This window comes from Scyliorhinus torazame, chromosome 21, assembly GCF_047496885.1.
Source record: "Scyliorhinus torazame isolate Kashiwa2021f chromosome 21, sScyTor2.1, whole genome shotgun sequence".
NCBI classification, from domain to species: domain Eukaryota; kingdom Metazoa; phylum Chordata; class Chondrichthyes; order Carcharhiniformes; family Scyliorhinidae; genus Scyliorhinus; species Scyliorhinus torazame.
In genome coordinates this window covers 1531803-1556980 of record NC_092727.1, presented here as the reverse complement: position 1 = coordinate 1556980, position 25178 = coordinate 1531803, and the positions used below count along the sequence as shown (strand labels likewise).

The window sequence follows — 25178 nt, the reverse complement described above, 5'->3', positions numbered from 1 at the left end:
GGGACCATGTCTAACCCACGCCGGCGGGACTGGCCAAAAATGGATGGCGCTCGGCCCATTGGGGCCCGAAGAATTGCCCGGGGGTGGGGAGCTGCCAACGGCCCCCGGCCGGCATGGCGTGATCCTCGCCCGACAAACGGCGGCGGAGAATACTGCAGCAGGTGGCGGGGCGGAATTCGCGCCACCCCCGGGGATTCTCCAACCTGGCGGGGGGTCAGAGAATCCCACTGGCAGTCTCTGTACAGACAGTAACCCATGCCGGGAATCAAACCTGGGACCCTGGCACTGTGAAGCGACAGCACTAACAACTGTGTTACCATGCAACCCATTGGGACATTGTCAAAGCTTCATTAAAATCCATGTAGATTGTATCAAATGTGCGAGTGTCATGCTCTTTGTTAATTCCTCAGAAAATTCAATAAAAACATGACCTTCCCTTAAATTCCGGCACCTATGGAAGTAAGGCAGATATCGCAGGAAATGTGCCAATGTCGGTGATGCAACCTTGTTACCTGGAGGCTTCCCTCGGGATGGTGCTCCAGCTTCGATTTGGCTGGCCAACTGAATCCTTTGGCTTGCAGACATTTTTCGGAACGAAATCTTGTTTGGTGATGGTTACATTTGCAATCTTTCCCTGTTAACGGAAGCACTGATACTAAAGATACATTCTCAGTGGGGACGGTAACATAATGTTTACACTATCCAGAGCACAGGATTCATGATCTAGAATCACAAGTTCAAAATCACCATAACAAGTGGAAAATTTAAATTCAATTAATTCATTAAATATGGGATTAAAAATCTGATATTGGTAATGGTGACCATGTAACAAAATATCTGGTTCATTAATGTCCTGTAGGGGAGAAAATCTGCCACCTTTATCGGGTCTGGTACATTTGTGACTTTTAACCCACAATATTGGTGACTCTGAACCGCCCTATGAAATGGCTGAGCACGATGCCCAGTTGTATTCAAGAAGCTCGATCACCACAACCCTTTGAAGGACACTTAGAACAATAAGTCTCAGCCTGACCAGGAATGACCCCATCATACATTTTTTGAAAAGCAGAATAAATTGTTCAGCTAAAATCGCTAGGTTTTTGCAAAAACGAAGATCCAGTCGGAAATAATTTTGAGGCAGTAGCACAGAGGACAATCGAATAGGATCGGAATTGGGAGGAGAAGTCGGCAATTCAGCCTCGAGGCTGCTCCGCCATTCAATCAGATCCTGGCTGATCTCTTCCTGGTCTCAAATCCACCTCCCCACTTGCTCCCCATATCCTTTTAACCCGTTTTTAAAATCAGAAATATATCTGTCTCCTTCTTGAAACCATTTAATGACTCAGATTCCACTGCACTATGGGGCAGCGAGTTCCACAAATTCACCACCCTCTGCGAGAAGTAGTTCCTCCTCATCTCAGTTCTAAATCTACCACCTCTCAACCTATATCTGTGACCTCCCGCTCCAGATTGCCCCACAAGGGGGAACATTTGGTCTACATTGACTTTATCAATCCCTTTAGTATTTTATACACCTCGATCAGATCCCCTCTCACCCTCCTAAACTCCAGCGAGTATGAACCCAAACTGTTTAATCTCTCCTCGTACGTCAACCCCTTCATCCCCGGAATCAATCTGGTGAATCTCCTCTGAACTGCCTCCAATGCCACCATACCCTTCCTCAAATATGGAGATAACTGGACACAATACTCCAGATGTGGTGTCACCAACACCCTATACAATTGCAACAACACTTCTCTACTTTTATCCTCCAGTCCTTTTGCAATAAACATAACATTCCACTTGTCTTGAGGCTGTAATGTAGAGCGACTGAATGGGCCGGTTGACAGGTTGTGAATGTTTGCGCACCTCAGGAGCTTCAAAGCGGGGGTGGTGTTTCTGCAGGAGACACGCCTCCGTGTGAAGGACCAGGTTAGGTGAAGGAAGGGGTGGGTCGGGCAGGTTTTTCACTCGGGGTTTGATTTGAAATCGAGGGGTGTGGCGATTTTAATGAGTAAAAAAATGGGATTCGTGAGTGCGAAGGAGGTGAGGGATCCAGGTGGGAGATATGTGATTGTGAGTGGGGTACTGGAAGGGGCACCGGTAGTGTTGGTAAATGTGTATGCCCCAAATTGGGATAATGTGGGTTTTATGAGGGGGTTGCTGGCAGCAATCCCGGATTTGGCCACGTACCAGTTGATCATGGATGAGATTTTAACTGTGTCCTGGAGCCGAGGGTTGATAGATCGAGCCCCAGGTCGATGGGTAGGGTACGAATGGCAAGGGAGCTGGGGGGGTTTATGGAGAGGATGGGTATGGTGGATCCATAGCGCTTTCAGAACCCAGGGGGAAGGGAGTATTCCTTCTTTTCACACGTCTATAAGGTGTAATCAAGGATTGATTACTTTGTAGTGAGTCGAGACGTTTTGGTTGGGGTGGAGGGGGCAGAGTAAGCGGGGATAGTTATCTTGGACCATGCGCCCCACTGGCTGGAGATTCGGTTTATATCGGGACGAGAGCAGAGGCCGTGGTGGAAGTTGGATTTCAGGGTTGTTGGCGGATCAAGGCTTTTGTGATAAGGTGCGGGCGGCGATTGAGGAGTATGTGGAGTTGAATCAGAATGGGGAGGTGTCGGCGGCCATTTTTTGGGAAGCACTGAAGGCAGTGGTCCGGGGGGAAATTATTTTGTTTAATGTTCGTGCGGATAGGGAAAGAAGGGTGGAACATGACCGTCTAGTGAGCGAGACAGTGAAGGTGGACAGGGAGTATCCGAGGGTGCCCACCACGGAGGGATTGGCGAGGAGGAAAACATTGCAGGGGCAGTTTGACAGGTTGACAACGAGGAGGGCGGTAGGGCAACTGCGTAGGGCAAGAGTGTTGCAATATGAGTACGGGGAGAAGGCAAGCCGCATGTTGGCACACCAGCTGCAGAGGCAGGCCGCGACCAGGGAAATACTGAAGATACGGACTGGGGATGTGGCGTGGGAGCCGGGGAAGATAAACAAGGCATTTAGGGAGTACTACCAGGGATTGCACGAAGCGGCCCCGGGGGGAGATGGGCGGTTTCTAGACGAGCTGGAATTTCCTCAGGTGGAGGAAGTAAAGAGGCAGGTGTTGGAGCTGAGGCTGAGGGAGATGCTGGATAGTATCAGGGGTATGACGTCGGGGAAGGCCCCAGGGCACTGAAGAAAGGGGAGCTGCCGGAGCCGATGGCGCAGGCAGTAATCATGCTAATCCCGAAAATGGAACGTGGGTCGTATAGGCCCATATCACTATTGAACACGGATGTGAAAGTATTGGCTAAGTTGTTGGCGGGGAGGATGGAGGATTGTATCCCGGGGGTGATTGCAGAAGATCAAACAGGCTTCGTGAAGGGCAGGCAGCTCGCGTGTAATATTAGATGGCTGTTGAATATGGTGATGAATCCGTCGAGGGCTCTGGTACCGGAGGTGGTGGTGTCCATGGACGCACCAAAAGCATTTGATCGGGTGGAGTGGCGGTACTTGTTCGAAGTTTTGGAAAGGTTTGGATCTGGGCTGAGATTTGTGGTATGTGGCCCCAAGAGTGAGGGTGAGGACGAATGATATGAGCTCACGAAGCTTTGACTTACACAGGGGTACATAGATTATCATAGAATTTACAGTGCAGAAGGAGGCCATTCGGCCCATCGAGTCTGCACCGGCTCTTGGAAAGAGCACCCTACCCAAGGTCAACACCTCCACCCTATCCCCATAACCCAGTAACCCCACCCAACACTAAGGGCAATTTTGGACACTAAGGGCAATTTATCATGGCCAATCCACCTAACCGGCACATCTTTGGACTGTGGGCGGAAACCGGAGCACCCGGAGGAAACCCACGCAGACACGGGGAGGATGTGCAGACTCCGCACAGACAGTGACCCAAGCCGGAATCGAACCTGGGACCCTGGAGCTGTGAAGCAGTTGTGCTATCCACAATGCCACCATGCTGCCCAACGAGGCAGGGGTGCCCGCTGTCGCCGCTGCTGTTTGTGCTGGCCATAGAGCCATTGGCGATGGCTCTCAGGGCGTCAGTGGAGTGGCAGGGGATTATGAGGGGACAGAGGGAGCTTCGGGTGTCGCTCTATGCTGATGACCTGTTGCTGTATGTTTCGGATCCACTGGAGAGTATGGGGCGGATTATGGGCCTGTTGGGGAGGCTTGGAGGGTCCTCAGGTATAAACTGAATGTGGGGAAAAACGAGGTATTCCCGGTGAATGATTTGGGATAGCAGACTAATTTAGGGGGTGCCATTTACGGTAGCGAGGGATAGGTTTAGGTATTTGGGGATTCAGGTAGCAAGGGAATGGACAGGGCTCCATAAGTGAAACTTAACGAAGCTGGTGGAGGAGGCCAGGGGGGATCTTAAGAGATGGAATATACTGCTGGGGTGGGTCCAAGTGGTGAAAATGAATATTCTGCCGAGGTTCTTGTTTATTTTTCAGGCTCTCCCGATCTTTATACCAAAGGCTTTCTTTCGGAAAGTGGACACAATCATTTAAGACTTTGTATGGGCGGGGAAGGTGCCGAGGGTGGGGAGGACCCTGCTACAGAGGCAGAGGCAGCAGGGGGGGGTTGGCGTTGCAAACTTGCTTCATTATTATTGGGCGGCGCATGTGGACAAGGTGCGGCGGTGGTGGGAAGGAGAAGGGGTAGAGTGGGTTAGGATGGAGGAGGAATCTTGTAAGGGTTCTAGTTTGAGGGCTATGGTGGCGGCAGCATTGCCAATGGCTCTGAGTAGGTATTCAGGGAGCCCAGTGGTGCAGTCCATGGTGAAGATATGGAATCAGCTGAGGAGCATTTTAGGGTGGAAGGGATGTCGGTGCTAACGCCGCTGTGCGAGAATCATGGGTTTGAGCCGGGGGGGATGGATAGAGTATACAGGAGGTGGAGGGAAGTGGGGCTGGTCAAGGTGAGGAATTTGAATTTGGAGGAAGGGTTCGCCAGTCTGGAGGAGCTAAGGGAGAGGGTAGAGCTGGCGACGGGTAGTGAGTTCAGGTATCTACAGGTTAGGGACTTTGCACGAAAGGTCTGGAGGGGGTTCCCTAGGTTGCCGGGATGCGCCGTGCTGGAGCGACTGCTGCTCCCGGATGTGGAAGGGGAGGGAAGAATTGGGGATATATATAAGTGGCTGGGGGAGCAGGGAGGCGAGCGGGTGGTGAAGATCAAGGAGAAGTGGGAAGCAGAGTTGGGAGGGGAGATCAATTTGGGAGCATGGAGTGAGGTACTGTGTAGGGTAAACGGGACCCCCTCCTGTGAAAGATGCAGTTTAAGGTAGTGCACAGGGTGCATATGACTCGGGCGAGAGTGAGTGGGTTCTTTCAGGGGGTGGCAGACAAGTGTGAGAGGTGTGGGCGGGGCCAGCGAATCACGCGCACATGTTTTGGGGTTGCAAAATATTGGGAAGATTCTGGGCAGGGGTGTTCGCGGCCTTCACCAGGATAGTGGAGGAGGGAGTGGACCCGGACCCTTTGGTGGCGATATTTGGGGTCTCAGAGAAGCCGGAGCTCATGGAGAGGAGGAAGGCCGATGTCTTGGCCTTCGCCTCTCTGATTGCACGGCGGCAAATTCTGCTGGAGTGGCGGTCGGCATCGACACCGGGGGTAGCAGCTTGGTTGGGTGACTTATACGACTTCCTGGGGGTGGAGAAGATGAAGTATGAGTTAAGGGGATCCGCCAAGGGGTTTGAGAAAAGGTGGGGGATGTTTGTGACCGTGTTTGAGGAGCTGTTCGTCGCGGGGGGCTGGTGGTGAAAAGGGGGATAAAATTTGAACAGACTATATAGTTGATTGCTGGGAAATATGTTTCCCAAGGTGTTTATGAACAAAGAACAACAAAGAACAAAGAAATGTACAGCACAGGAACAGGCCCTTCGGCCCTCCAAGCCCGTGACGACCATGCTGCCCGACTAAACTACAATCTTCTATACTTCCTGGGTCCGTAACCCTCTATTCCCATCCTATTCATGTATTTGTCAAGATGCCCCTTAAATGTCCCTATCGTCCCTGCTTCCACTACCTCCTCCGGTAGCGAGTTCCAGGCACCCGCTACCCTCTGCGTAAAAAACATGCCTCGTACATCTACTCTAAACCTTGCCCCTCTCACCTTAAACCTATGCCCCCTAGTAATTGACCCCTCTACCCTGGGGAAAAGCCTCTGACTATCCACTCTGTCTATGCCCCTCATAATTTTGTAGACCTCTATCAGGTCTCCCCTCAACCTCCTTCGTTCCAGTGAGAACAAACCGAGTTTATTCAACCGCTCCTCATAGCTAATGCCCTCCATACCAGGCAACATTCTGGTAAATCTCTTCTGCACCCTCTCTAAAGCCTCCACATCCTTCTGGTAGTGTGGCGACCAGAATTGAACACTATACTCCAAGTGTGGCCTAACTAAGGTTCTATACAGCTGCAACATGACTTGCCAATTCTTATACTCAATGCCCCGGCCAATGAAGGCAAGCATGCCGTATGCCTTCTTGACTACCTTCTCCACCTGTGTTGCCCCTTTCAATGACCTGTGGACCTGTACTCCTAGATCTCTTTGACTTTCAATACTCTTGAGGGTTCTACCATTCACTGTATATTCCCTGCCTGCATTAGACCTTCCAAAATGCATTACCTCACATTTGTCCGGATTAAACTCCATCTGCCATCTCTCCGCCCAAGTCTCCAGACAATCTAAATCCTGCTGTATCCTCCGACTGTCCTCATCGCTATCCGCAATTCCACCAACCTTTGTGTCGTCTGCAAACTTACTAATCAGACCAGTTACATTTTCCTCCAAATCATTTATATATACTACAAAGAGCAAAGGTCCCAGCACTGATCCCTGTGGAACACCACTGGTCACAGCCCTCCAATTAGAAAAGCATCCCTCCATTGCTACTCTCTGCCTTCTATGGCCTAGCCAGTTCTGTATCCACCTTGCCAGCTCACCCCTGATCCCGTGTGACTTCACCTTTTGTACTAGTCTACCATGAGAGACCTTGTCAAAGGCCTTACTGAAGTCCATATAGACAACATCTACTGCCCTACCTGCATCAATCATCTTAGTGACCTCCTCAAAAAACTCTATCAAGTTAGTGAGACACGACCTCCCCTTCACAAAACCGTGCTGCCTCTCACTAATACGCCCATTTGCTTCCAAATGGGAGTAGATCCTGTCTCGAAGAATTCTCTCCAGTAATTTCCCTACCACTGAAGTAAGGCTCACCGGCCTGTAGTTCCCGGGATTATCCTTGCTACCCTTCTTAAACAGAGGAACAACATTGGCTACTCTCCAGTCCTCCGGGACATCCCCTGAAGACAGCGAGGATCCAAAGATTTCTGTCAAGGCCTCAGCAATTTCCTCTCCAGCCCATGTTTATGGGTTGAAATCTGTTTAGATACTTGTCTGTAATAAAATACATTTAAAAAAAAACATTCCATTTGTCTTTCGTGTTAGATTTTGTATCTGCATGCAGCCTATCTGTGATTCATGAACAAAGATACCCAGATCCCTCTGCCCAGATCCCTCTGCCCAGATCCCTCTGCCCAGATCCCTCTGCCCAGATCCCTCTGCCCAGATCCCTCTGCACAGATTCCTCTGCCCAGATCCCTCTGCCCAGACGCATTTTGAATCGGTTTTCCATTCAGATAATATTTATTTATTTGTTTATAATTTTAGAGTACCCAATTATTTTTTTCCAATTAAGGGAAATTTATCGTGGCCAATCCACCTACCCTGCACATCTTTGGGTTGTGGGGGTGAAACCCACGCAGACATGGGGAGAATGTGCAAACTCCACACGGACAGTGACCCAGGATTTGAACCGGGGTCTCCATTTAGATAATTTGCCTGACTATTTTTTTGACCTCACACTTATCCACGTTAAACTCCATCTGCCAAATTTTGACCCAATCTCCTAGCCTATCGATATCCGTCTGGAAAATCTTTATCTCCTTCACTGCCTGCTTTCCCATTTATTTTAGTATCATCCGCAAATGTTGCAATGTTACACTCCGCCCCTGCTTACAGATCATTTATATATAGATGAAATGAAGACCGCTTATTGTCACAAGTAGGCTTCAAATGAAGTTACTGTGAAAAGCCCCTAGTCGCCACATTCCGGCGCCTGTTCGGGGATTGTGAACAGTTGAGGTCTGAGGACTGACCCCTGCGGTATTCACTAGTTACAGTTCACCAGCCAGAGAAGGACCCATTTAACCTGACCCTCTGCTTTCTGTCAGTCAGTCAGTCTTCAATCTGGTCAAAAATCAGGAACTTCACACAAGGCTAAGGAATATCTGCTGTGGAAAATGTAAATGCAGCATTGGTGAGGAGGGATCATTTCACAGAAATACACAGTGCAGAAGAGGCCCTTTGGCCCATCGAGTCTGCAGTGACACGTAAAAAACCTGCCCACCTAACCCCATTGGCTGGCACTTGGCCGACAGCCTCGAATGTTCTGACAGCCAAATGCTCATCCAGGTACTTTTTAAAGGATGTGAGGCATCCCGCCTCTCCCACCCTCCCAGGCAGCGCGTTCCAGACCCTCACCACCCTCCCAGGCAGCGCGTTCCAGACCCTCACCACCCTCCCAGGCAGCGCGTTCCAGACCCTCACCACCCTCCCAGGCAGCGTGTTCCAGACCCTCACCACCCTCCCAGACAGTGCGTTCCAGACCCTCACCACCCTCCCAGGCAGCGTGTTCCAGACCGTCACCACCCTCCCAGACAGTGTGTTCCAGACCGTCACCACCCTCCCAGGCAGCGTGTTCCAGACCCTCACCACCCTCCCAGGCAGCGTGTTCCAGACCCTCACCACCCTCCCAGGCAGCGTGTTCCAGACCGTCACCCCCCTCCCAGGCCGTGCGCTCCAGACCCTCACCCCCCTCCCAGACAGTGCGTTCCAGACCCTCACCACCCTCCCAGACAGTGTGTTCCAGACCCTCACCACCCTCCCAGGCAGCGCGTTCCAGACCCTCACCACCCTCCCAGACAGTGTGTTCCAGACCCTCACCACCCTCCCAGGCAGTGCGTTCCAGACCCTCACCACCCTCCCAGACAGTGTGTTCCAGACCCTCACCACCCTCCCAGACAGTGTGTTCCAGACCATCACCACCCTCCCAGGCAGCGCGTTCCAGACCGTCACCACCCTCCCAGGCAGCGCGTTCCAGACCCTCACCACCCTCCCAGGCCGTGCGCTCCAGACCCTCACCACCCTCCCAGACAGTGCGTTCCAGACCCTCACCACCCTCCCAGACAGTGTGTTCCAGACCCTCACCACCCTCCCAGACAGTGTGTTCCAGACCCTCACCACCCTCCCGGGCAGTGCATTCCAGACCCTCACCACCCTCCCAGGCAGTGCGTTCCAGACCCTCCCCCCCCTCCCAGGCAGCGCGTTCCAGACCCTCACCACCCTCCCAGGCAGCGCGTTCCAGACCCTCACCACCCTCCCAGGCAGCGCGTTCCAGACCCTCACCACCCTCCCAGGCAGTGCGTTCCAGACCCTCCCCCCCCTCCCAGGCAGCGCGTTCCAGACCCTCCCCCCCCCTCCCAGGCAGCGCGTTCCAGACCCTCACCACCCTCCCAGGCAGCGCGTTCCAGACCCTCACCACCCTCCCAGGCAGCGCGTTCCAGACCCTCACCACCCTCCCAGGCAGCGTGTTCCAGACCCTCACCACCCTCCCAGGCAGCGCGTTCCAGACCCGCACCACCCTCCCAGGCAGCGCGTTCCAGACCCTCACCACCCTCCCAGGCAGCGCGTTCCAGACCCTCACCACCCTCCCAGGCAGCGTGTTCCAGACCCTCACCACCCTCCCAGGCAGCGTGTTCCAGACCCTCACCACCCTCCCAGGCAGCGCGTTCCAGACCCGCACCACCCTCCCAGGCAGCGCGTTCCAGACCCTCACCACCCTCCCAGGCAGCGCGTTCCAGACCCTCACCACCCTCCCAGACAGCGCATTCCAGACCCCCACCACCCTCCCAGGCAGCGTGTTCCAGACCCTCACCACCCCCCCAGGCAGCGTGTTCCAGACCCTCACCACCCCCCCAGGCAGCGTGTTCCAGACCCTCACCACCCCCCCAGGCAGCGCGTTCCAGACCCTCACCACCCTCCCAGACAGTGTATTCCAGACCCTCACCACCCTCCCAGACAGCGCGTTCCAGACCCTCACCACCCCCCCAGGCAGCGCGTTCCAGACCCTCACCACCCTCCCAGACAGTGTGTTCCAGACCCTCACCACCCTCCCAGGCAGCGCGTTCCAGACCCTCACCACCCCCCCAGACAGTGTGCTCCAGACCCTCACCACCCTCCCAGACAGTGTGTTCCAGACACTCACCACCCTCCCAGGCCGTGCGTTCCAGACCCTCACCACCCTCCCAGGCAGTGTGTTCCAGACCCTCACCACCCTCCCAGGCAGTGCGTTCCAGACCCTCACCACCCCCCCAGACAGTGTGCTCCAGACCCTCACCACCCTCCCAGACAGTGTGCTCCAGACCGTCACCACCCTCCCAGACAGTGTGTTCCAGACACTCACCACCCTCCCAGGCCGTGCGTTCCAGACCCTCACCACCCTCCCAGGCAGTGTGTTCCAGACCGTCAGCACCCTCCCAGGCAGTGCGTTCCAGACCCCCACCACCCCCCCAGACAGTGTGCTCCAGACCCTCACCACCCTCCCAGACAGTGTGCTCCAGACCGTCACCACCCTCCCAGACAGTGTGTTCCAGACCCTCACCACCCTCCCAGGCCGTGCGTTCCAGACCCTCACCACCCCCTCAGGCAGCGCGTTCCAGACCCTCACCACCCTCCCAGGCAGCGTGTTCCAGACCCTCACCACCCCCCCAGGCAGCGCGTTCCAGACCCTCACCACCCCCCCAGGCAGCGCATTCCAGACCCTCACCAACCCCCCAGACAGTGCGTTCCAGACCCTCACCACCCTCCCAGGCAGTGCATTCCAGACCCTCACCACCCTCCCAGACAGTGCGTTCCAGACCCTCACCACCCCCCCAGACAGTGCGTTCCAGACCCTCACCACCCTCGCAGGCAATGCGTTCCAGACCCTCACCACCCTCCCAGGCAGCGCGTTCCAGACCCTCACCACCCTCCCAGACAGTGCGTTCCAGACCCTCACCACCCCCCCAGACAGTGCGTCCCAGACCGTCACCACCCTCCCAGGCAGTGTGCTCCAGACCGTCACCACCCTCCCAGACAGTGTGTTCCAGACCCTCACCAACCTCCCAGGCCGTGCGTTCCAGACCGTCACCACCCTCCCAGGCAGTGCGTTCCAGACCCTCACCACCCTCCCAGGCAGTGCGTTCCAGACCCTCACCACCCTCCCAGACAGTGTGTTCCAGACCCTCACCACCCCACCAGACAGTGTGTTCCAGACCCTCACCACCCTCCCAGACAGTGCGTTCCAGACCCTCACCACCCTCCCAGACAACGCGTTCCAGACCCTCACCACCCCCCCAGACAGTGTGTTCCAGATCCTCACCACCCTCCCAGACAACGCGTTCCAGACCCTCACCCCCCTCCCAGGCAGCGCGTTCCAGACCCTCACCACCCTCCCAGGCAGCGCGTTCCAGACCCTCACCCCCCTCCCAGGCAGTGCGTTCCAGACCCTCACCACCCTCCCAGGCAGCGCGTTCCAGACCCTCACCCCCCTCCCAGGCAGCGCGTTCCAGATCCTCACCACCCTCCCAGACAACGCGTTCCAGACCCTCACCATCCTCCCAGACAGTGTGTTCCAGACCCTCACCACCCTCCCAGGCAGCGCGTTCCAGACCCTCACCCCCCTCCCAGGCCGTGCGTTCCAGACCCTCACCACCCTCCCAGACAGTGTATTCCAGACCCTCACCCCCCTCCCAGACAGCGCGTTCCAGACCCTCACCACCCTCCCAGGCAGCGCGTTCCAGACCCTCACCCCCCTCCCAGACAGCGCGTTCCAGACCCTCACCACCCTCCCAGACAGTGTATTCCAGACCCTCACCCCCCTCCCAGGCCGTGCGTTCCAGACCCTCACCACCCTCCCAGACAGTGTATTCCAGACCCTCACCCCCCTCCCAGACAGCGCGTTCCAGACCCTCACCACCCTCCCAGGCAGCGCGTTCCAGACCCTCACCCCCCTCCCAGGCAGTGCGTTCCAGACCCTCACCACCCTCCCAGGCAGCGTGTTCCAGACCCTCACCACCCTCCCAGGCAGCATGTTCCAGACCCTCACCACCCACCCAGGCCGTGCGTTCCAGACCCTCACCCCCCTCCCAGGCAGCGTGTTCCAGACCCTCACCACCCTCCCAGGCAGCGCGTTCCAGACCCTCACCACCCTCCCAGGCCGTGCGTTCCAGACCGTCACCACCCTCCCAGACAGTGCGTTCCAGACCCTCACCCCCCTCCCAGGCAGCGTGTTCCAGACCCTCACCACCCTCCCAGGCAGCGTGTTCCAGACCGTCACCACCCTCCCAGACAGTGCGTTCCAGACCCTCACCCCCCTCCCAGACAGTGTGCTCCAGACCCTCACCACCCTCCCAGGCAGTGCGTTCCAGACCCTCACCACCCTCCCAGGCAGCGCGTTCCAGACCCTCAACACCCTCCCAGGCAGCACGTTCCAGACCCTCACCACCCTCCCAGACAGTGCGTTCCAGACCCTCACCAACCCCCCAGACAGTGCGTTCCAGACCCTCACCACCCTCCCAAGCCGTGCGTTCCAGACCCTCACCACCCTCCCAGGCAGCGCGTTCCAGACCGTCACCACCCTCCCAGACAGTGCGTTCCAGACCCTCACCCCCCTCCCAGACAGTGTGTTCCAGACTGTCACCACCCTCCCAGGCAGCGCGTTCCAGACCGTCACCACCCTCCCAGGCAGCGCGTTCCAGACCCTCACCACCCTCCCAGGCAGCACGTTCCAGACCCTCACCACCACCCAGACAGTGCGTTCCAGACCCTCACCACCCTCCCAGGCAGTGCGTTCCAGACCCTCACCACCCTCCCAGGCAGTGCGTTCCAGACCCTCACCACCCTCCCAGGCAGCGTGTTCCAGACCCTCACCACCCTCTGGGTAAAAACGTTTTTCCTCATCACCTGCACCTCACCTTGAACTTCTCCTCGTAACTGACCCTTCAACGAAGGAGAACAGCTGCCCCCTCTCCCCCCTGTCCATGCCCCTCAAAATCTTGTCCATCTCAATTAGGTCACCCCTCAGTCTTCTCTGCTCCAGAGAAAACAACCCAGACATGGGAATCAAAAGTCCAATTGTTCCGTGTAGAATCAGTTTTACTCTGTATCTAACCCCGTGCTGTACCTGTCCTGGGAGTGTTTGATGGGGACAGTGTAGAGGGAGCTTTACTCTGTATCTAACCCCGTGCTGTCCCTGTCCTGGGAGTGTTTGATGTAGGCAGTATAGAGGGAGCTTTACTCTGTATCTAACCCCGTGCTGTACCTGTCCTGGGAGTGTTTGATGGGGACAGTGTAGAGGGAGCTTTACTCTGTATCTAACTCCGTGCTGTACCTGTCCTGGGAGTGTTTGATGGGGACAGTGTTGAGGGAGCTTTACTCTGTATCTAACCCCGTGCTGTACCTGTCCTGGGAGTGTTTGATGGGGACAGTGTAGAGGGAGCTTTACTCTGTATCTAACCCCGTGCTGTCCCTGTCCTGGGAGTGTTTGATGTAGGCAGTATAGAGGGAGCTTTACTCTGTATCTAACCCCGTGCTGTACCTGTCCTGGGAGTGTTTGAAGGGGACAGTGTAGAGGGAGCTTTACTCTGTATCTAACTCCGTGCTGTACCTGTCCCGGGAGTGTTTGATGGGGATAGTGTAGCGGGAGCTTTACTCTGTATCTAACCCCGTGCTGTACCTGTCCTGGGAGTGTTTGATGGGGACAGTGTAGAGGGAGCTTTACTCTGTATCTAACCCCGTGCTGTACCTGTCCTGGGAGTGTTTGATGGGGACAGTGTAGAGGGAGCTTTACTCTGTATCTAACACCGTGCTGTACCTGTCCTGGGAGTGTTTGATGGGGACAGTGTAGAGGGAGCTTTACTCTGTATCCCCGTGCTGTACCTGTCCTGGGAGTGTTTGATGGGGACAGTGTAGAGGGAGCTTTACTCTATATCTAACCCCGTGCTGTACCTGTCCTGGGAGTGTTTGATGGGGACAGTGTAGAGGGAGCTTTACTCTGTATCTAACCCCGTGCTGTACCTGTCCTGGGAGTGTTTGATGGGGACAGTGTAGAGGGAGCTTTACTCTGTATCTAACACCGTGCTGTACCTGTCCTGGGAGTGTTTGATGGGGACAGTGTAGAGGGAGCTTTACTCTGTATCCCCGTGCTGTACCTGTCCTGGGAGTGTTTGATGGGGACAGTGTAGAGGGAGCTTTACTCTGTATCTAACGCCGTGCTGTACCTGTCCTGGGAGTGTTTGATGGAGACAGTGTAGAGGGAGCTTTACTTGCTGTCTAAATCATATGGCTGCTTACTGGAGGAGGTACGTAGGCTCCATCGTGACGGTCGCCCTGACGCACCCTGCTCTTTGTGTCCCAGGGTTTGAAGGAATTTTTATAGACTGTTCCATCAGAAAATTTGCCACCACAAGGACTCTGCATGGTCATGGGTCGGCTAAGTTCTTGCAGTTTAGTGAACGGTGCCAATGTATACGTGAGCTGAGGGGGAGATAAAGTACAGAAAGTTACACTGCGTTCAACCAAGTAACATTGTCATGTCGAAGGGGCAGGGGCGTGGACTGCCAGTTACTGCCAAACAATTGTCAAAAAGGGCTGGATAGATACCAGGGGGTGGTGACAATCAGCTGATTAAATGTCACAGGATGTGTAAAACCCTGAACAGTTACTGCTGTGGGAGAGCGTAGCGCATTGCGGTTGTGCAAGGTGAGGCTGTTCAATATTGACATTATATAAGGATTGCTTTGTGGATGTACTGGCGTGAAGTAGGTCAGATAAAGTCCACGTCAGGAGAGATTGTAGAATAAGGGAATGAGATTCCTGGGCAGGATGCGCTTTCCTCATCACTGGATTTCTGTGCAGCATGGCGACGAGGGTGAAAGTGAATAGCCGTCTACACTGCTGAAGCCACCTCCCTGGATTTTTGTTGGATACAGGTTGGAAGTTGTTTTCTATTATACCATGCCTCTGTATGGACGTTTGGATGTTTTTGATGCTGCGCTGGAAAGCTGGAACCAGTACACACAACGGATGCGTTACTATTTCCGGGCAAACAATATCACCGAAAACGAGCGCCAGGTGGTCATATTGCTCACCGCCTGCGGGCCGCATACGTTTGGGGTGATTAGGAGCCTTACGTACCCAGCTGCGCCGGACACCAAAACGTTTGATGAACTTGTGTATTTAGTAGGCCAACGTTTTAACCCAACCCCGTCCACGATAGTCCAGCGTTACCGGTTTAATACCGCTGAGAGGACCCCAGGAGAATCCCTTGCCGACTTTCTATCCAGGCTACGCAGGATTGCGGAGTACTGTGACTATGGTGAGACCTTGTCAGAAATGTTACGCAACCGTTTGGTTTGCGGTATTAACAATACGGCCACCCAGAGAAAGTTGTTAGCTGAGCCAACATTGACTTTTCAACAGGCCATTCAAATAGTATTGTCCCGAGAGAGCGCAGAGCGAGGAGTGCAGGAGATACAGGGAATGGAAGTGCATGCCTTGGGGCGCAACACCTTCCGTCCGAAAACGTCCCCCCGCACTCCTGCGGTACCTTGGGCGAGGCGACGTCCGGATCGACGCCAGTGGACGTCGGACATTCCTCTCCGAAGGGAGCCTTCTCAGAACGAATGGATGAGGAGCCATGTCCGTGTCAGACTTGTGGGCGCTGAACCCGTCACGGACGCCGGTCCTGGGGGCGCCAGAGGTGCCGTCGTTCCGACCGAAACGGGGACCAGCCCAGGGGCCGTACCTTCCATGTGGATGAACCTGCGGCGACTACTCCTGAGGACGTGGAGAGGGAGGATGACTGCCTGCAGCTGCAGTGTGGCAGCTCCCCGTGTGGCCCCCATTAAGGTGACAGTACGGGTCAATGGTCACCCGCTTGAGATGGAGTTGGACACTGGCGCAGCGGTCTCCGTGATCGCCCAGAGGACATTCGACCGCATCAAGCAGGGTATACAGACCCTTACATTAACTGACTCACAGGCCAGGTTGGCCACCTACACGGGGGAACCACTGGACATTGCAGGAACTACAATGACCCCTGTTGTCTATGGACGCCAGGAGGGGCGTTTCCCACTTATCGTGGTGCGCGGCCATGGGCCCAGCCTGTTGGGTCGGGACTGGTTGCGCCATTTGCGGTTGCAATGGCAGCACATCCTCCAAACAGTTTCTGGAGGGTTGACTGAGGTGTTAGGACTATACCCAGATGTATTCCAGCCTGGTTTGGGGAAAATAAAAGGGGCCGTAGCCCGTATCCAAGTTGAACCAGGAGCCACACTGCGCTATTTTCGGGCGCGCCCGGTGCCTTAGCCTTGCTCGAGAAGGTAGAAGGGGAGCTCACTCGTTTGGAGAGTTTGGGTATTATCAGGCCCGTCCGTTTTGCTGACTGGGCAGCACCAATTGTACCTGTAATGAAGTCAGATGCCACAGTTCACTTGTGTGGCGACTATAAACTTACAGTGAATACGGCTTCCCGACGCGACCGATATCCAATGCCTCGCATAGAGGATCTCTACGCAAAGCTTGCAGGCGGACTCTCCTTCACAAAATTAGATATGAGTCACGCCTACCTACAGTTGGAGCTGGACCCTGCCTCCCGACCATATGTAACGATTAATACACACCGGGGCCTGTATGAATATACACGGTTGCCCTTTGGAGTATCCTCTGCCTGCACTATTTTTCAACGTGTTATGGAGGGCATTTTGAGAGGTTTACCGCGTGTCGCTGTCTACTTAGATGACGTTTTGATTACAGGGACGTCGGAGCAGGAACATTTGGAAAATCTGGAGGCTGTCCTTAGACGCTTTTCGGAGGCTGGAGTCCATTTACGTCGCACAAAGTGCGTATTTCAGGCAAAGGAAGTAGTCTACCTAGGTTACCGGGTGGACCGCGAAGGTCTGCACCCCGTCGCAGAGAAGGTGCGCATGATTCAACAGTCCCCCGCCCCGACTGACACTGCGCATCTTCGTTCTTTTCTCGGTCTCGTAAACTATTACGGGAAGTTCCTCCCCAATCTGGCAACTACGCTGGCCCCCTTGCACCTTCTGGTAAAGAAAAATCACACCTGGGTTTGGGGTCAGCCGCAAGAAACCGCTTTCCGGCGGGTAAAGCAACAATTGTCGTTGTCTGGGTTACTAACCCACTATGATCCTGGAAAGCCTTTGCTCGTCACATGTGATGCATCCCCGTATGGTATTGGGGCCGTCCTGTCCCACAAGATGGAGAACGGGGCCGAGCGACCGATAGCTTTCGCCTCCCGCACATTGACTGCAGCGGAGAAAAAGTACGCGCAGATCGAGAAGGAGGGCCTGGCAGTGGTTTTTGCGGTGAAACGCTTCCACCAGTACGTGTACGGCCGCCATTTCACTATCGTGACTGATCATAAGCCTCTGCTGGGACTTTTCCGAGAGGATAAACCAATACCGCCCATTGCTTCTGCACGCATCCAGCGCTGGGCTTTGTTGCTTGCTGCATACGAGTATTCTCTGGAGCACAAACCAGGTACGCAGATAGCAAATGTCGACGCACTGAGCCGATTGCCTTTATCGACCGGCCCCATGTCGACCCCCACGACCGGTGAGGTGGTTGCAATGCTAAATTTTATGGACACCTTGCCTGTCACGGCATCACAGATCCGTGAGTGGACCCAGACGGAGCCAGTCCTGTCAAAGGTTCGGCACATAGTCCTGTATGGTGGGCAGCATAGACAGCTCCCAGGCGAGTTGCGGGCATTTTCCTCCAAGCTGTCAGAATTCAGCGTGGAAGACGGCATCCTCTTGTGGGGGACGCGTGTGATTGTCCCGGAAAAAGGCCAGGAGCTGATACTAAGAGACTTGCACAATGGGCATCCAGGTGTGACCAAAATGAAAATGTTGGCCCGGAGTTATGTCTGGTGGCCAGGCCTCGACACCGACATTGAGAAGGTGGCCCAAAACTGCTCCATTTGCCAGGAGCATCAGAAGCTTGCGTCGGCCGCGCCCCTACATCACTGGGAATGGCCAGGGCGGCCTTGGGCAGGGACAGGGTTTTTCTCGGCATTGGCCGATTCGGCAGTTTGCGCCCGGTGACCCAGTGTTCGTTCGGAATTTTGCTGGTGGTGCCCAGAGGGTTCCTGGCGTAATCTTTCGCCAAACGGGCCCTATATCTTACCAGGTGCAAGCCCAGGGTCGTCTCCACCGCAAACATGTAGACCACGTTCGGTCCAGAAGACTATCCCTTCCAAAGATTCCCCGCCCCCGGAGCTCAATGCTATAGCCACAGAGACCAGAGACAATGGAAAGTAGTCCTCACAATCTTCCTCTGGTGCCTCACTCGAAGCCTGCGCAGGTCGTTACAGAACCCTGTGGAGATAGAGACGCCGAGATGACGGAGGCAGCAGACTCTGACACCGAGATGGAGACACAGGATGCATCAGAGGGGGAATCCTTGGGCCCACGGGCCGTGGATGTACAACTGTTACGCCGTTCATCACGGAAGCGCCGGTCTCCGTCTCATTACACACCGCCCGATCCAGCGCCTTGTGCAAATGGTGTCCGGCCTGCGGCCAAACGAGTCCGACGCCCTCCTTCGCCAGGGTCTTCGGTGGATTCCTTGGACTTTGGGGGGGAGGGAAGTTATAACCTGCCAGCTTACCATTGGCTGGGGACTAATGACAATCCCACAATCCTGTGGGAGTATGAGCGTCCCCAATGAGGGAGGCGGAGAAACTATTAGTAAACTCCATGTATAAATAAAGATGGCCAGTTTGGAACCAGCAGGAAGGAATGAGCAGCAGGCGAAGTTGCTGCTGCTGTTGTATATATGTCATTGTAAATAAATGTTATTACTTTGTATCCTTAAAACTCGTGCTGGATTCTTCGTGGCCCTCACAAAACTGTGCAAAGCCAGTGTTTCAATCAAAAGGCATTCAGGACCTTCCTACATAATCAATCTCAAATTCCTCAAGGATTTTCCGGCTTATCCTAGCTCCCTGCTTGCTGAAACCCACCTCTTGAGTGTGTTCGGATCGAAGTCCCAGAGACTGAAGAGCAATGATCACAGATATTCTGTTTGATTATATCCCGTGGTGAATGTAACAGGGGGCGTCATTCTCCGACCCCCCGCCGGGTCGGAGAATGGCCGTTGGCCGCTGTGAATCCCGCCCCCGCCCCCGCCGAAGTCTCCGGTACCGGAGATTGGGCGGGGGCAGGAATCGGGCCGCGCGGTTGGCGGGACCCCCCGCTCAATTCTCCGGCCCGGATGGGCCGAAGTCCCGCCCAGAAATTGCCTGTCCCGCCGGCGTAAATCAAAGCTGGTATTTACCGGCGGGACCAGGCGGCGTGGGCGGGCTCCGGGGTCCTGGGGGGGGCGCGGGGTGATCTGACCCCGGGGGGTGCCCCCACGGTGGCCTGGCCCGCGATCGGGGCCCACCGATCCGCGGGCGGGCCTGTGAAGTGGGGGCACTCTTTCCCTTCCGCCTCCGCCACGGCCTCCACCATGGCGGAGGCGGAAGTGACTCTCCCCACTGCGCATGCGCTGGAAACTTTCAGCGGCCGCTGACGCTCCCGCGCATGCGCCGGGAAACTGTCAGCGGCCGCTGACGCTCCCGCGCATGCGCCGCATTTCCGCGCCAGCTGGCGGGGCGGAAATCCCTCCGGCGCCGGCCTAGCCCCTCAATGTTGGGGCTCGGCCCCCAAAGATGCGGAGCATTCAGCACCTTTGGGCCGGCGCGATGCCCGTCTGATTGGCGCCGTTTTTGGCGCCAGTCGGCGGACATCGCGCCGTTGGGGGAGAATTTCGCCCCTGATGTCCTTACCCAGTGTGGTCTATTCGGGAATCACCGAGAGAATTTACCTTTGTCACTGTGTCCGATTCAATGGTCCCTTCTCTTTCTGACAGCACCTCCCTGAATGTGGCTGCATTGGGCCGAGGGTGTTCCATGGTGTCCCAGCCAATGTATGAATCCCTCTGTGTGGTGCTGAACTCCGCACTGAGGAGAGATGGGAAAGATGTGCTGGAGGTTAGACCTCGGGTTTGATGCTTTCCGAGCAGAAAATACATTTGCAAAGAGACAGAGAACCAACACATCACTCCGCACTCAACCCAATCACTCCGCACTCGACTCAATCACTCCGCACTCGACTCAATCACTCCGCACTCAACCCAATCTCTCCACACTCAACCCAATCACTCCGCACTCAACCCAATCACTCCGCACTCGACTCAATCACTCCGCACTCGACTCAATCACTCCGCACTCAACCCAATCTCTCCACACTCAACCCAATCACTCCGCACTCGACTCAATCACTCCGCACTCAACCCAATCACTCCACACTCGACTCAATCACTCCGCACTCGACTCAATCACTCCGCACTCAACCCAATCTCTCCACACTCAACCCAATCACTCCGCACTCGACTCAATCACTCCGCACTCAACCCAATCACTCCGCACTCGACTCAATCACTCCGCACTCGACTCAATCACTCCGCACTCAACCCAATCTCTCCACACTCAACCCAATCACTCCGCACTCGACTCAATCACTCCGCACTCAACCCAATCACTCCGCACTCAACCCAATCACTCCGCACTCGACTCAATCACTCCACACTCAACCCAATCACTCCACACTCAACCCAATCACTCCACACTCGACTCAATCACTCCGCACTCGACTCAATCACTCAACCCAATCACTCCACACTCAACCCAATCACTCCGCACTCAACCCAATCACTCCACACTCAACCCAATCACTCCGCACTCAACCCAATCACTCCACACTCAACCCAATCACTCCGCACTCAACCCAATCACTCCGCACTCAACCCAATCACTCCACACTCAACCCAATCACTCCGCACTCAACCCAATCACTCCACACTCAACCCAATCACTCCGCACTCGACGCAATCACTCCGCACTCGACTCAATCACTCCGCACTCAGCCCAATCACTCTGCACTCAACCCAATCACTCCGCACTCAACCCAATCACTCCACACTCAGCCCAATCACTCCACACTCAACCCAATCACTCCGCACTCAACCCAATCACTCCACACTCAACCCAATCACTCCGCACTCGACGCAATCACTCCGCACTCGACTCAATCACTCCGCACTCAGCCCAATCACTCTGCACTCAACCCAATCACTCCGCACTCAACCCAATCACTCCACACTCAGCCCAATCACTCCACACTCAACCCAATCACTCCGCACTCAACCCAATCACTCCACACTCAACCCAATCACTCCGCACTCGACGCAATCACTCCGCACTCGACTCAATCACTCCGCACTCAGCCCAATCACTCTGCACTCAACCCAATCACTCCGCACTCAACCCAATCACTCCACACTCAGCCCAATCACTCCACACTCAACCCAATCACTCCGCACTCAACCCAATCACTCCGCACTCAACCCAATCACTCCACACTCGACTCAATCACTCCGCACTCAACCCAATCACTCCACACTCGACTCAATCACTCCGCACTCAGCCCAATCACTCCACACTCAACCCAATCACTCCACACTCAACAGAATACCCAAATCAATCACTCCACACTCAACCCAATACTCAACCCAGTCATTCCACACTCAACCCAATCACTCCGCACTGAGCCCAATCACTCCGCACTCAACCCAATCACTCCACACTCAACCCAATCACTCTGCACTCAACCCTATCACTCCACACTCAACCCAATCACTCCACACTCAACCCAATCACTCCGCACTCAACCCAATCACTCCGCACTCAACCCAATCACTCCACACTCAACCCAATCACTCCACACTCAACCCAATCACTCCGCACTCAACCCAATCACTCCGCACTCAACCCAATCACTCCACACTCAACCCAATCACTCCGCACTGAGCCCAATCACTCTGCACTCAACCCAATCACTCCACACTCAACCCAATCACTCCACACTCAACCCAATCACTCCACACTCAACCCAATCACTCCACACTCAACCCAATCACTCTGCACTCAACCCAATCACTCCACACTCAACCCAATCACTCCACACTCAACCCAATCACTCCGCACTCAACCCAATCACTCCGCACTCAACCCAATCACTCCACACTCAACCCAATCACTCCGCACTCGACTCAATCACTCCGCACTCGACTCAATCACTCCGCACTCAGCCCAATCACTCCACACTCAACCCAATGACTCCGCACACAACCCAATCACTCCGCACTCGACTCAATCACTCCGCACTCGACTCAATCACTCCGCACTCAGCCCAATCACTCCACACTCAACCCAATCACTCCGCACTCAACCCAATCACTCCGCACTCGACTCAATCACCCCACACTCGACTCAATCACTCCACACTCAACCCAATCACTCCGCACTCAACCCAATCACTCCGCACTCAGCCCAATCACTCTGCACTCAACCCAATCACTCTGCACTCAACCCAATCACTCCACACTCAACCCAACCACTCCACACTCAGCCCAATCACTCCACACTCAACTCAATCACTCTGCACTCAACCCAATCACTCCGCACTCGACTCAATCACTCCGCACTCAGCCCAATCACTCCGCACTCAACCCAATCACTCCGCACTCAACCCAATCACTCCACACTCAGCCCAATCACTCCACACTCAACCCAATCACTCCACACTCAACTCAATCACTCCGCACTCAACCCAATCACTCCGCACTCAGCCCAATCACACCGCACTCAGCCCAATCACTCCACACTCAACCCAATCACTCCACACTCAGCCAATCACTCCACACTCAACCCAATCACTGTGCACTCAACCCAATCACTCCACACTCAACCCAATCACTCCACACTCAACCCAATCACTCCACAATCAACAGAATACCCAACTCAATCACTCAACACTCAACCCAATACTCAACCCAGTCATTCCACACTCAACCCAATCACTCCACACTCAACCCAATCACTCCACACTCAACCCAATCACTCCACACTCAACCCAATCGCTCCACGCTCAACCCAATCACTCCACACTCAACCCAATCACTCCACACTCAACCCTATCACTCCACCCTCAGCCAAATCACTCCACCCTCAACCCAATCACACTACACTCAACTCAATCACTCCACTCTCAACCCTGTCTCCACATTCAACCCAATCACACCGCACACAATCCAATACTCAACCCAATCACTCCACACTCAAGCCAATCACTCCACACTCAACCCAATCACTCCACACTCAACCCAATCACTCCGCACTCAACCCAATCACTCCGCACTCAACCCAATCACTCCACACTCAGCCAATCACTCCACACTCAACCCAATCACTGTGCACTCAACCCAATCACTCCACACTCAACCCAATCACTCCACACTCAACCCAATCACTCCACAATCAACAGAATACCCAACTCAATCACTCAACACTCAACCCAATACTCAACCCAGTCATTCCACACTCAACCCAATCACTCCACACTCAACCCAATCACTCCACACTCAACCCAATCACTCCACACTCAACCCAATCGCTCCACGCTCAACCCAATCACTCCACACTCAACCCAATCACTCCACACTCAACCCTATCACTCCACCCTCAGCCAAATCACTCCACCCTCAACCCAATCACACTACACTCAACTCAATCACTCCACTCTCAACCCTGTCTCCACACTCAACCCAATCACACCGCACACAATCCAATACTCAACCCAATCACTCCACACTCAAGCCAATCACTCCACACTCAACCCAATCACTCCACACTCAACCCAATCACTCCGCACTCAACCCAATCACTCTGCACTCAACCCAATCACTCCGCACTCAGCCCAATCACTCCGCACTCAATCCAATACTCAACCCAATCACTCCACACTCAACCCAGTCTCCACACTCAACCCAATCACTCCGCACTCAACCCAATCACTCCACACTCAACCCAATCACTCCGCACTCGACGCAATCACTCCGCACTCGACTCAATCACTCCGCACTCAGCCCAATCACTCTGCACTCCACCCAATCACTCCGCACTCAACCCAATCACTCCACACTCAGCCCAATCACTCCACACTCAACCCAATCACTCCGCACTCAACCCAATCACTCCGCACTCAACCCAATCACTCCGCACTCAACCCAATCACTCCGCACTCAACCCAATCACTCCACACTCGACTCAATCACTCCGCACTCAGCCCAATCACTCCACACTCAACCCAATCACTCCACACTCAACAGAATACCCAAATCAATCACTCCACACTCAACCCAATACTCAACCCAGTCATTCCACACTCAACCCAATCACTCCGCACTGAGCCCAATCACTCCGCACTCAACCCAATCACTCCACACTCAACCCAATCACTCCGCACTGAGCCCAATCACTCTGCACTCAACCCTATCACTCTGCACTCAACCCAATCACTCCACACTCAACCCAATCACTCCACACTCAACCCAATCACTCCGCACTCAACCCAATCACTCCGCACTCAACCCAATCACTCCACACTCAACCCAATCACTCCGCACTCGACTCAATCACTCCGCACTCGACTCAATCACTCCGCACTCAGCCCAATCACTCCACACTCAACCCAATCACTCCGCACACAACCCAATCACTCCGCACTCGACTCAATCACTCCGCACTCAGCCCAAACACTCCGCACTCAGCCCAATCACTCTGCACTCAACCCAATCACTCTGCACTCAACCCAATCACTCCACACTCAACCCAACCACTCCACACTCAGCCCAATCACTCCACACTCAACTCAATCACTCTGCACTCAACCCAATCACTCCGCACTCGACTCAATCACTCCGCACTCAGCCCAATCACTCCGCACTCAACCCAATCACTCCACACTCAACCCAATCACTCCACACTCAGCCCAATCACTCCACACTCAACCCAATCACTCCACACTCAACTCAATCACTCCGCACTCAACCCAATCACTCCGCACTCAGCCCAATCACACCACACTCAGC

At 54.8% G+C, this 25178-nt stretch overlaps 1 protein-coding gene across 9 annotated transcripts in view; it reads right to left on the bottom strand.

Moving 5' to 3' along the window:
* Positions 1–25178, bottom strand: part of LOC140398091 (uncharacterized) — a 75968-nt gene that overhangs the window by 4975 nt on the left and 45815 nt on the right. For 8 of the 9 annotated variants that reach the window (XM_072486319.1, XM_072486318.1, XM_072486321.1 and 5 more), the window contains 3 exons: positions 20013–20148; positions 14472–14654; positions 513–634 (listed from right to left, as the gene is read on the bottom strand). In XM_072486319.1, coding sequence (XP_072342420.1) covers positions 513–634; positions 14472–14654; positions 20013–20148 — 441 coding nt within the window. The remainder of the gene's footprint in view (positions 1–512; positions 635–14471; positions 14655–20012; positions 20149–25178) is intronic. The other variant, XM_072486322.1, reaches the window with a different exon arrangement.